The following is a 12,625-nucleotide window of genomic DNA, read 5'->3' as shown; positions in this document are numbered from 1 at the left end:
AATAAATAAATACTATTTTAAAATTATCTATGGGTAACATGGTGGATATGAATAATATGAAATGATTAGAATGGATTTTTCAATGACATCTTTCATCCCCCTCAACTTTTCAACCAAATATTTCCCACACATATTATCTTCACAGTAATAAAATGCAAAACCATTTTCCTTCAGTTAATGCGTAGTACAAACGTGGCTATAAAACAGATAAGGTTTCCTTCATCGCACTAACAGACATCGATTAAAATGTCTTGAAGATAGCCAGGCATGAAAACCCAACCCACTTTAGCGATACTTATATTCCATATTTAGACTTTCTAAATGCTTTGAAATTGATAAAACACTACAAAAGTGAAGTTGAGGCTACGGATAATGAAGAGTTGGATCTATTACCATAAACTGTGTTGCAACATTCTCTCATACCAGACCAACACTTTCCAGAATTTAAACCTGGTGTGAGGCATGAGTTAAAGATAGAGTAACAGTAATAAACTGTGTCAAATGCAATCTGAAATATTTTATTTCAATATCAATCCAGTCTTTCATATTGGATAGCAATATTAATGAATGGCCAGGACAATCAGAAACATGAAACTCAAAGGTAGAGGATTACTGCCTATGTGGAAATTGCATCTGTAATCCATTAATTGGCATTGAGGACATTGTGATAAGGACCATTGTGATAAGTAGAGAGGAGCTTTAAAGAAAATTATAAATACTTCAGAGGAAAACAATAAAGATAAAAGTGAGTTAATGAATGTGAAAGCTGAGACGAAAGTATTACAAAAAGGAAAAAAGACGAAACTTTGAAGTCAAATAACCCTGATTGAAGAATTGATGTTGTATCATACTATATTAATGGTATTCAGCAATACTATGGTGTGTGCACAAATACGATACTTTGAAAATCATTAACCACTTCCCATTGTCCCAGAGGACTATTTCTATCCTTAAAAGATGCCCGTGACTCACATGCAAAAAACCGGTGACACACATGCAAAAACATAGATGGTGGTGACACCAAGAAAAATTTGGTCGGGCGGCGGCAAATACAATTCAGGCTATGAATCCAGCTCTAACACCTTGCCCGGTCACAAACTTACGTGAAAATTGAAAAAGCGAATATTTAGTATGTGATTCACCGTCCAATGCGAGCACTTCTACATAGCTTCGCAATGAAACTGTGTTTAAATCAATCACATCCTTAGACGGTTACATAAGAATATATGAATAAAGGCATTGTAGTAAAATATATAAAAACATAGAAGGGCGTGTACTGAAAGCCAGTGGAAATGGTAACATAAACGTTCCACAAACATTCAAAGAGCATTCTACCAAAATCCAAATTTTCTGTGGTGTTAGAAGTTCCTACCAAACAAATATTCTGAGAAAACTCTCCTATAGCTCAGAGGGAATACTCATTCAAAGCATTATGGTAAGGTTCTCAGAATTCATAAGGAAACAGCTCAAGATTTAGTCCATGTCAGGGTGTAATATTCGCCGCTATTCCACTGATGCTCATGGCCAAATTTGCCATTTGCTTGGCTAACATCAAGAGTAGATACTCTAAGCATCTTACAGTCATTTATTAGCCAGCCTTAAACATTTTAATGTTTTCATAATAAATTACCACAACTTCTTTACTCACAATGGTCGTATGCGATAGAAGAATTGATGTTTTGATATGAGGAAAAATAATGAGTAGTGATAAAAGGATGAGTTATTACAAGCATTTTATTTAACTTCTAACTAAAGAAAGTAAAAACATTTAAGAGTGTTTCAGGGGTGAATGTCAAATGAGGATAACATTAGTATGGACTCTAGCTGGGGATATATATCTATTGATCAAGAGAGGGGAGTTGAAGATTTACACAAACTAAAAAGTGATGTTCATTCACTACCCGAAAATAAACTGAAATAAGCTTAGAGACAGCAAAGGGAAGCACATTCAATTAGATACAATATTATGAGGGTAAAAGGAAACTTTACACTTCCACAATAAAGGTTTAATATTTCACGGTCATAGCTTCAATAATGCACAGCATCGAAACCATGCTCGTGAAATATTAAATCTTTATTGTAGAAGTATAAAGTTCATTTTACCCTCATAATGAAGAAAATTCCACAAAGTTAAACTGTTATGCTTAGATACAATATAACAAGAAAGGAAGTTTTGTACTGTGGAAATATGAATCAAAGATGGAATAAGCCAACCATAAATAAGAAATATCCATCCAGGTAGAGTACTCCATTACAAGTAACAAGAGCTGGGAAGATAACAGAAACTCCACTTCAACGTGTGCATGCACCATGTTTTTCTTTAAAGAGAAGCTTATAAAAAAAGTGGCAGGAAAGAATAGAAGTATTGAAAATTTGACGCTCTTTGTGGAATAATGACGAAGAGCAAAATAGTAAATGGAAGTCTCATGGAAAAAAAAACAATTGTCAATCAAACATTATAGTACATAATGAACATAGGCCCTTGGAGGTAAAAAACAAAAATGAGAAATATCAAGGCACATGATAACCAGGATATCAATTGCGCAAATGGGCCATTTCTTGAAATTTAGACGGACAGGCATAAATAGAAAATGCAGAAATTAGGGTGCTGTGATACTGAAAAATTTCTACTACTTAATGGCAACAGGTCTTGGATAATAAAGGCTTGATGAATGAGAAGTGAAGCAGAATGTGCACTGTTCAGTAACTGATAAAGAAGAATAAAATATCCAAGTTTGACCAACCATACAAAAGAAGGAAGAGCCAGAAGTCTTAATGTTAATAATAATCTTTATCCGTCGAAGAGTAGCACTTTCCACTGTAGATGACGACAAAAGAAAAACTTATACATACATTCATTACTGTGGTGAAGAGATACACATGTATTCTAATTTCCCCATTGGAAAGTCAAGTTCAAAATATTCACTCACTTTAAACATACAAGGGGTTTGAAATCAACCAATCCTTAATCGCATTCATGAACCTATTACAGCTGGTCTATCTTGCAGTATGGAGAAGTGTCACAGAATTTTATGGCAATGTTATCCAACTGGTTGAAGGTTTTGGACAATCTGCATTGGGTAATGTCCAACAATTTTACTGACCTTGTATTATGGCTATATATATATATATATATAGACTATTAAGACATGTTAAAGTACTGGTAACTAAGAGTGCCGAGGGTCTTCATTACCCTAAGCCAGAAGAATAGTGATCGTGATGACCAGTAGTTATCATCCTATCTGCTTTCTTTTCTAACATATGCAGAACTTTTGTCCCCCCTAAGCCTAAGGCCACATCTCGGGTGACTTCAGAAAAAGGCAAAATAGGCTAGCCTTTATGCTCCGCCGGAACACAGCTTTTTAAGTCTCCTAATCATGAGATTCTTGTATTTGTGACGATAGTAGTAATATGATTTTGCCAGGAAATATGAGCCAATAATAAACCTTAGGTGGCTGTGTTATTATCCAAATAAAAGGGTACCATTGGAAATTCATAAACAATACGAGGATATGGGTGGGGCACAATATTAACCAAGGAGAGCAACTGTGCAAGATATATACAGATACTCTTCCACTAAGTAATAGATATCATTCCCAATTGATGGCAGAAAATTTATTTAAGAACAGCAATGAAAGGACCCATTGGATGCCGGCAGTTCAGATACTTAGTGACATACAGATCCTAGGTTGAGTAGTGCTTCCGGTTTGTACTAAGCTACCCTGATATCTTTACTGGGTAGGTGACCAAACATTTCTCCACTAAAGAATAAAATTGATAGGAAACAAATATACCCATAAGAAGTTTTAGGTTAGGAAAAATAAGAATTGCAGCCGATGAAGGAAACTAACAAGAAAAGTAATGCCAAGTCCAACTCAAAAATGTTCCACGGAAGCAGGAGTAATCATGCTCCAAGCATAACTGCTTTCAATGTACACACACAAAAGGCACATCACAGAATACAATTAACATTCCTTACAATATGAATGGTGTGGCCACAGATCAAGACAAATGACTGGTCACCGGTATCACTGAAAACCATCAAACTAGGCTATTTCACCAAAAATACTACTCTAGTATTCCCTAATCATGGGGGAAACCTAAGTTTCAGTAAAACAAATGCCACGTGGCCACCTCATTCATCCCTATGTTAATGTCATGTGTTACCGTCATTGCTCCAAAACAACAGCCACTTCTAAGGGAACTTGCAAATTGCATTTAGGCCAACCAACATTCCGAGTGTAAGAAAATGATCATCACCTAAACACGTTTTAATGGACACATTGATGAAATAAGCCAAAAAATCTGAGGGCAGGCGACTCAAGCTATTAACTTCACATTCTTAGCGACCACCACATCTACAGAAGGCAAAATCAAAAACACTGACCCAATGATTATTGCAAGGATAACAACCACATTCCCCACAAACTTCTAAGGCCTAGGCAATTAATTGACCAATGCAAGTTCGAAACTAATGTTTTCATCTCCACTGACTACCACAAGTTACATTCGTGACCTCTGATCAAGTTTCAGTAAATTAGGTCAAGGGCAAAATTGCACACCTCTCGCCCAGCCTACTTGGGAGCTATTAATTTTTAATTAATTTATGGGTCCCAACGACCAAGTTTCCACTAATAAAATAGCAATTCCACCAACTATTGCTTCTTTGAATTAAGATAACTTTCCAGGCGTCACTGACACCAGTTCTCTCAGGCATATAATTAACCTACAGCAAAAATTAATTATAGTTTCAAATACTAACGATACCTACCCTTTACACCTAATTCACCAGCTGTCAATTACGAAATAATAAGAACCAATTCACCACGGCGTCGGACTACCTGACTTACCTTCAAGTTTCTGGGAACAATACCCACCGTTCCAGCGAAATTGCCATCAGCTCCCCCTCCCACAGAGATTAGGGATAAAGATTTCAATCAAACAACTTTTAATGCTCGAACTGTAATTTATTCAGATCTTTTGACTTTTTTCATGGAATGAATTTGCTTTCGGAGACAACTTGGCAATCAAAAAATAACATGCACAAGCTTAGTACTCCTCGGCGCCCTCACCCTCTCCCTCCACGGAGTCCATGCCGACCTCCTCGTAGTCCTTCTCCAGGGCCGCCAAATCCTCACGGGCCTCTGAGAATTCACCTTCCTCCATACCCTCTCCGACGTACCAGTGGACGAAGGCTCTCTTGGCATACATCAAGTCGAACTTGTGGTCCAGGCGAGCCCAGGCCTCGGCGATGGCTGTGGTGTTGCTCAACATGCAGACGGCACGCTGGACCTTGGCCAAATCTCCGCCAGGAACCACTGTGGGTGGCTGGTAGTTGATGCCCACCTTGAAACCGGTTGGACACCAATCCACGAACTGGATGGTGCGCTTGGTCTTGATTGTTGCAATGGCGGCGTTGACGTCCTTAGGCACAACGTCACCACGGTACAGCATACAGCAAGCCATGTACTTTCCGTGGCGGGGGTCGCACTTAACCATCTGATTGGCTGGCTCGAAGCAGGCGTTTGTGATCTCGGCAACAGACAGCTGCTCATGGTAAGCCTTCTCGGCAGAAATGACAGGGGCATAGGTAACAAGAGGGAAATGGATTCGGGGATAAGGAACCAAGTTGGTCTGGAATTCCGTGAGATCGACGTTGAGGGCGCCATCGAAACGAAGAGATGCTGTGATGGAGGAGACGATCTGTCCAATGAGCCTGTTCAGGTTGGTGTAAGTGGGTCGCTCGATGTCCAGATTGCGGCGGCAAATATCGTAAATGGCTTCATTATCAACCATAAATGCACAGTCGGAATGCTCAAGGGTTGTGTGGGTCGTGAGGATGGAATTGTATGGTTCCACGACAGCAGTGGACACCTGAAATAATGAACATATATTAGATTCACGTTGAATACAATTACTTGCATGTCAAAACCAATTACGACCGTTGAACTTCGCTCACCTGGGGAGCTGGGTAGATGGCGAATTCCAATTTGCTCTTCTTTCCATAGTCAACAGATAATCTTTCCATCAAAAGGGATGTGAAGCCTGAACCGGTACCGCCTCCAAAGGAGTGGAAGATGAGGAATCCTTGAAGACCAGTGCATTGATCTGCCAACTTGCGGATGCGGTCCAACACCAAATCGACGATTTCCTTGCCAATAGTATAGTGTCCACGAGCGTAGTTGTTTGCGGCATCCTCCTTACCCGTGATCAGCTGCTCGGGGTGGAAAAGTTGACGATATGTTCCGGTCCTCACCTCATCTGAAAAGTATTATCACCCAGTTTAAATGCCATCGACTTTAACTAAATTACTTCCACTACAACCACAAATTTAGAAAGACAAAGAGATACCTACCAACTACGGTGGGTTCCAAGTCGACGAAAACTGCCCTGGGTACATGTTTACCCGCTCCAGTTTCGCTGAAAAAGGTGTTGAAGCTGTCATCTCCTCCTCCAACAGTCTTGTCTGAGGGCATTTGCCCATCAGGCTGGATGCCATGCTCCAGGCAGTAAAGTTCCCAGCAGGCATTACCGATCTGAACACCAGCCTGTCCAACGTGGATGGAGATGCACTCACGCTGGAAATAAAAATTAAAATTAGCTTTGGGACCTAGAATTATCCACGCCAACTGATGCTCACTTTCCCTAAATTCAATAAACCTACGTCACTCAACATACCCATTCATTAGCAAAACCACCAAATGCATTTCAAATTTAGGCTCCTCAAATAAAATCAATTTCCCCCTCAATTGCATGAATGACGACCGCCAATCTTAAACTAACACAAGATGGCGACTTCCGGTTAACCGGTACTTTCCTTCATTTATGTTGAACCCTCAAGATTCCCACAGTAATGTAAATTCTCACCAACGGAGAGAGTCACTCAATAAGTTAACTTACCATTTTGGTAGATTTCTGCAAAAATTAATGTAGAGCAGGGAATGGACTCGGATGTGAGTTTGGTTGAGCTGAGTCAAGTCGCCGTTCCAAACTTACAATGACGTTTCCCGAGAAATTTCTATTTTATATAACTCCTGTCACGTGACTCTTGCGGCATCGTGATTGGTCGGGCGCCTCAAGGGTGCGGTCACCGTCTGCTGCAGAGGCGGTTGGCACTCAACTAGTCATCACTAAAGTGCTTTAATGATCTATTCACAATTCAAATATATTTGCTTTTATCACAAATTAAAATTAATATTGTATTTTTATTGACCGAAATTTTGGATTTTTAATGTTTTTACCGTCTATTTGAAGCTCAAGGTTCTCCCCTTGACTCATTCCAAATACTGACACACCGGTTAATGTGCAAAATTTGTCAATTGTTCATCGGGATTTTGTTACATATATCACTTAAAATATTTCCGTCTTCCCATCCCGACAAACTTAGCAAAACGTCAACTCCAAAAACTATTCCCACAAACAGGGCAAGTGTTGGTTGACAGTTAATGAGGAATTATTGGGGCCATGGTCCTAGTTGGAATGTGGTAATTTAAACATAATTTTCGGCTCTTTCCGTCAGGTCCAAGCATTATACACGCTTCTGGATGCGATTCAATTAAATTTTAAGTCATTTCACGTCGTAGGACGGTCTGTTTAACATTCATTCGCGAATCACCCACTCCCCATCGTTAACATCTGTCATTTAGCTGACCCACCCTTGCTGTTCGTGTTTCAAATCATGTCTACTAAATTCATGTATTTCGTTAATTCGCCGATGATTTTTGCATTGAAAAACAACCTATCACGGATTAATGTTACCTACGTTGACTATTGATTGGTACTCATTTAGGCTACCGCATTGAGACTCATGCCCTAATTCATGGACACGAGATGAATTAATTTGTTTCAAAGGAATAACTTTTATTTCATTTAAGTTTTTCATTTGCCTAAATTCCCCCAATTCTTATTGATCGAGTGCACTGCCATGGCCCTTCCCATGAGTCGATTGAGATTATTGTTCCGCAACGGTTAACGTTCCAGTAACATTTTTAATTTCAGGACCAAACTTGGTTATTTATCAACTTATTGGTATGGCTATGTGGAAGATTCAACAATGTAGTTCATGTCAATGTGATGGTTTTTTTCATTGCTACCATCTCAGCATGCTTTCTCCGCAAGCTGACGTCGGCCTGTGAGTCATTCCTTTTATGGTATGCTTTTCAAATCGAACGTGGGTTCACTGGAAGTTGTGTGGATGTAAGCCTGAGTGAATCATCTCATTTTGTAACAGTGATACCAGATGCTCATTATTTTTGCTCTAATGATTAAAATAGGAGACTCTAGTATGTCTAACTTTGTAATCGACGACTTTCCGTTGGGATTTAATCAATAACTTCACCAGCATGCTACTTTCATGAGGAATATATTGAGTTTTTCCACGAATTTCTCGAGATTTCTCTGACCTCATCTGTCGCCCACGGGAATTAGGACGCCGTCCTTCTTGATTTCTAAAAAAGTCCTTGTTTCGTTCAACTTTAAATGCAAAGCTTCTCGAGTGTTTGTGCTTTCCAATGTATGATATATATTTTAAACTATTTCTTCACGTTATATTTGTACTTCTTCTTAAGATAACTAGTTCCATTGTATTCTCCTTAATAAGTGTAATTCATGGCACAATGAATAACAATTAAACATTTTTACAAAACCTAAAAAATATAAACTCACTATTAGAGGCAATGAAGGTTGGTTTAATAATTTGGAGGAAAGACGGATTTTTAAATAATTACATAAATAATCATTCGGAAAGGGTCATTGCACCTATTTTTCACAACCCTGAAAATTAAAAAACTGTAAGGGCATGTAGTAGATTCGAAACATGACCGTATGTTAATGATATAATCAAAAAACCGAAACCTGGATAAATAAAACAAGTGAATGAAAAATGTATAAAACATAATAAATATATATAAAACAAATTCTAAGTGAATGAAAAATATGAACTGCCCTCAATGGTAATCGGAATGGAACGGTCAAAGTAACGGTAATAATAATCTCCATCGACTCATGGGAAGGGCCATGGCAGTGCACTCGATCAATAAGAATTGGGGGAATTTAGGCAAATGAAAAACTTAAATGAAATAAAAGTTATTCCTTTGAAACAAATTAATTCATCTCGTGTCCATGAATTAGGGCATGAGTCTCAATGCGGTAGCCTAAATGAGTACCAATCAATAGTCAACGTAGGTAACATTAATCCGTGATAGGTTGTTTTTCAATGCAAAAATCATCGGCGAATTAACGAAATACATGAATTTAGTAGACATGATTTGAAACACGAACAGCAAGGGTGGGTCAGCTAAATGACAGATGTTAACGATGGGGAGTGGGTGATTCGCGAATGAATGTTAAACAGACCGTCCTACGACGTGAAATGACTTAAAATTTAATTGAATCGCATCCAGAAGCGTGTATAATGCTTGGACCTGACGGAAAGAGCCGAAAATTATGTTTAAATTACCACATTCCAACTAGGACCATGGCCCCAATAATTCCTCATTAACTGTCAACCAACACTTGCCCTGTTTGTGGGAATAGTTTTTGGAGTTGACGTTTTGCTAAGTTTGTCGGGATGGGAAGACGGAAATATTTTAAGTGATATATGTAACAAAATCCCGATGAACAATTGACAAATTTTGCACATTAACCGGTGTGTCAGTATTTGGAATGAGTCAAGGGGAGAACCTTGAGCTTCAAATAGACGGTAAAAACATTAAAAATCCAAAATTTCGGTCAATAAAAATACAATATTAATTTTAATTTGTGATAAAAGCAAATATATTTGAATTGTGAATAGATCATTAAAGCACTTTAGTGATGACTAGTTGAGTGCCAACCGCCTCTGCAGCAGACGGTGACCGCACCCTTGAGGCGCCCGACCAATCACGATGCCGCAAGAGTCACGTGACAGGAGTTATATAAAATAGAAATTTCTCGGGAAACGTCATTGTAAGTTTGGAACGGCGACTTGACTCAGCTCAACCAAACTCACATCCGAGTCCATTCCCTGCTCTACATTAATTTTTGCAGAAATCTACCAAAATGGTAAGTTAACTTATTGAGTGACTCTCTCCGTTGGTGAGAATTTACATTACTGTGGGAATCTTGAGGGTTCAACATAAATGAAGGAAAGTACCGGTTAACCGGAAGTCGCCATCTTGTGTTAGTTTAAGATTGGCGGTCGTCATTCATGCAATTGAGGGGGAAATTGATTTTATTTGAGGAGCCTAAATTTGAAATGCATTTGGTGGTTTTGCTAATGAATGGGTATGTTGAGTGACGTAGGTTTATTGAATTTAGGGAAAGTGAGCATCAGTTGGCGTGGATAATTCTAGGTCCCAAAGCTAATTTTAATTTTTATTTCCAGCGTGAGTGCATCTCCATCCACGTTGGACAGGCTGGTGTTCAGATCGGTAATGCCTGCTGGGAACTTTACTGCCTGGAGCATGGCATCCAGCCTGATGGGCAAATGCCCTCAGACAAGACTGTTGGAGGAGGAGATGACAGCTTCAACACCTTTTTCAGCGAAACTGGAGCGGGTAAACATGTACCCAGGGCAGTTTTCGTCGACTTGGAACCCACCGTAGTTGGTAGGTATCTCTTTGTCTTTCTAAATTTGTGGTTGTAGTGGAAGTAATTTAGTTAAAGTCGATGGCATTTAAACTGGGTGATAATACTTTTCAGATGAGGTGAGGACCGGAACATATCGTCAACTTTTCCACCCCGAGCAGCTGATCACGGGTAAGGAGGATGCCGCAAACAACTACGCTCGTGGACACTATACTATTGGCAAGGAAATCGTCGATTTGGTGTTGGACCGCATCCGCAAGTTGGCAGATCAATGCACTGGTCTTCAAGGATTCCTCATCTTCCACTCCTTTGGAGGCGGTACCGGTTCAGGCTTCACATCCCTTTTGATGGAAAGATTATCTGTTGACTATGGAAAGAAGAGCAAATTGGAATTCGCCATCTACCCAGCTCCCCAGGTGAGCGAAGTTCAACGGTCGTAATTGGTTTTGACATGCAAGTAATTGTATTCAACGTGAATCTAATATATGTTCATTATTTCAGGTGTCCACTGCTGTCGTGGAACCATACAATTCCATCCTCACGACCCACACAACCCTTGAGCATTCCGACTGTGCATTTATGGTTGATAATGAAGCCATTTACGATATTTGCCGCCGCAATCTGGACATCGAGCGACCCACTTACACCAACCTGAACAGGCTCATTGGACAGATCGTCTCCTCCATCACAGCATCTCTTCGTTTCGATGGCGCCCTCAACGTCGATCTCACGGAATTCCAGACCAACTTGGTTCCTTATCCCCGAATCCATTTCCCTCTTGTTACCTATGCCCCTGTCATTTCTGCCGAGAAGGCTTACCATGAGCAGCTGTCTGTTGCCGAGATCACAAACGCCTGCTTCGAGCCAGCCAATCAGATGGTTAAGTGCGACCCCCGCCACGGAAAGTACATGGCTTGCTGTATGCTGTACCGTGGTGACGTTGTGCCTAAGGACGTCAACGCCGCCATTGCAACAATCAAGACCAAGCGCACCATCCAGTTCGTGGATTGGTGTCCAACCGGTTTCAAGGTGGGCATCAACTACCAGCCACCCACAGTGGTTCCTGGCGGAGATTTGGCCAAGGTCCAGCGTGCCGTCTGCATGTTGAGCAACACCACAGCCATCGCCGAGGCCTGGGCTCGCCTGGACCACAAGTTCGACTTGATGTATGCCAAGAGAGCCTTCGTCCACTGGTACGTCGGAGAGGGTATGGAGGAAGGTGAATTCTCAGAGGCCCGTGAGGATTTGGCGGCCCTGGAGAAGGACTACGAGGAGGTCGGCATGGACTCCGTGGAGGGAGAGGGTGAGGGCGCCGAGGAGTACTAAGCTTGTGCATGTTATTTTTTGATTGCCAAGTTGTCTCCGAAAGCAAATTCATTCCATGAAAAAAGTCAAAAGATCTGAATAAATTACAGTTCGAGCATTAAAAGTTGTTTGATTGAAATCTTTATCCCTAATCTCTGTGGGAGGGGGAGCTGATGGCAATTTCGCTGGAACGGTGGGTATTGTTCCCAGAAACTTGAAGGTAAGTCAGGTAGTCCGACGCCGTGGTGAATTGGTTCTTATTATTTCGTAATTGACAGCTGGTGAATTAGGTGTAAAGGGTAGGTATCGTTAGTATTTGAAACTATAATTAATTTTTGCTGTAGGTTAATTATATGCCTGAGAGAACTGGTGTCAGTGACGCCTGGAAAGTTATCTTAATTCAAAGAAGCAATAGTTGGTGGAATTGCTATTTTATTAGTGGAAACTTGGTCGTTGGGACCCATAAATTAATTAAAAATTAATAGCTCCCAAGTAGGCTGGGCGAGAGGTGTGCAATTTTGCCCTTGACCTAATTTACTGAAACTTGATCAGAGGTCACGAATGTAACTTGTGGTAGTCAGTGGAGATGAAAACATTAGTTTCGAACTTGCATTGGTCAATTAATTGCCTAGGCCTTAGAAGTTTGTGGGGAATGTGGTTGTTATCCTTGCAATAATCATTGGGTCAGTGTTTTTGATTTTGCCTTCTGTAGATGTGGTGGTCGCTAAGAATGTGAAGTTAATAGCTTGAGTCG

The 12,625-nt window shown here is 40.2% G+C and overlaps 2 protein-coding genes across 2 annotated transcripts; one reads left to right on the top strand and one right to left on the bottom strand.

Moving 5' to 3' along the window:
* Positions 1-4,946: 4,946 nt before the first annotated feature.
* LOC139694401 (tubulin alpha-1 chain) lies at positions 4,947-7,021 on the bottom strand. The gene is made up of 4 exons (XM_071592941.1): positions 6,901-7,021; positions 6,356-6,578; positions 5,960-6,261; positions 4,947-5,874 (listed from the first exon to the last, which is right to left on the bottom strand). Exons 1-4 carry the CDS (start codon positions 6,901-6,903, stop codon positions 5,050-5,052), a joined length of 1,353 nt encoding a protein of 450 aa, XP_071449042.1. The 5' UTR covers positions 6,904-7,021; the 3' UTR covers positions 4,947-5,049.
* A 2,899-nt stretch (positions 7,022-9,920) lies between these two features.
* LOC139694433 (tubulin alpha-1 chain) lies at positions 9,921-11,995 on the top strand. Its single transcript, XM_071593010.1, has 4 exons — positions 9,921-10,041; positions 10,364-10,586; positions 10,681-10,982; positions 11,068-11,995. Exons 1-4 carry the CDS (start codon positions 10,039-10,041, stop codon positions 11,890-11,892), a joined length of 1,353 nt encoding a protein of 450 aa, XP_071449111.1. The 5' UTR covers positions 9,921-10,038; the 3' UTR covers positions 11,893-11,995.
* The last annotated feature ends 630 nt before the right edge of the window (positions 11,996-12,625 follow it).

Source organism: Hetaerina americana, unplaced genomic scaffold (assembly GCF_022747635.1).
Source record: "Hetaerina americana unplaced genomic scaffold, ioHetAmer1.1.p SCAF_5, whole genome shotgun sequence".
Classification (NCBI taxonomy): domain Eukaryota; kingdom Metazoa; phylum Arthropoda; class Insecta; order Odonata; family Calopterygidae; genus Hetaerina; species Hetaerina americana.
This window is presented reverse-complemented; position numbering and strand designations above follow the sequence as displayed.

What these genes read in the sequence shown, in the direction of transcription:
- LOC139694433 (XM_071593010.1), top strand. An exon ending in CTTGGAACCCACCGTAGTTG is followed by an intron (nt 10,587 to 10,680) that starts GTAGGTATCTCT and finishes AATACTTTTCAG; the next exon opens with ATGAGGTGAGGACCGGAACA. An exon ending in CCATCTACCCAGCTCCCCAG is followed by an intron (nt 10,983 to 11,067) that starts GTGAGCGAAGTT and finishes TCATTATTTCAG; the next exon opens with GTGTCCACTGCTGTCGTGGA.
- LOC139694401 (XM_071592941.1), bottom strand. An exon ending in CTTGGAACCCACCGTAGTTG is followed by an intron (nt 6,262 to 6,355) that starts GTAGGTATCTCT and finishes AATACTTTTCAG; the next exon opens with ATGAGGTGAGGACCGGAACA. An exon ending in CCATCTACCCAGCTCCCCAG is followed by an intron (nt 5,875 to 5,959) that starts GTGAGCGAAGTT and finishes TCATTATTTCAG; the next exon opens with GTGTCCACTGCTGTCGTGGA.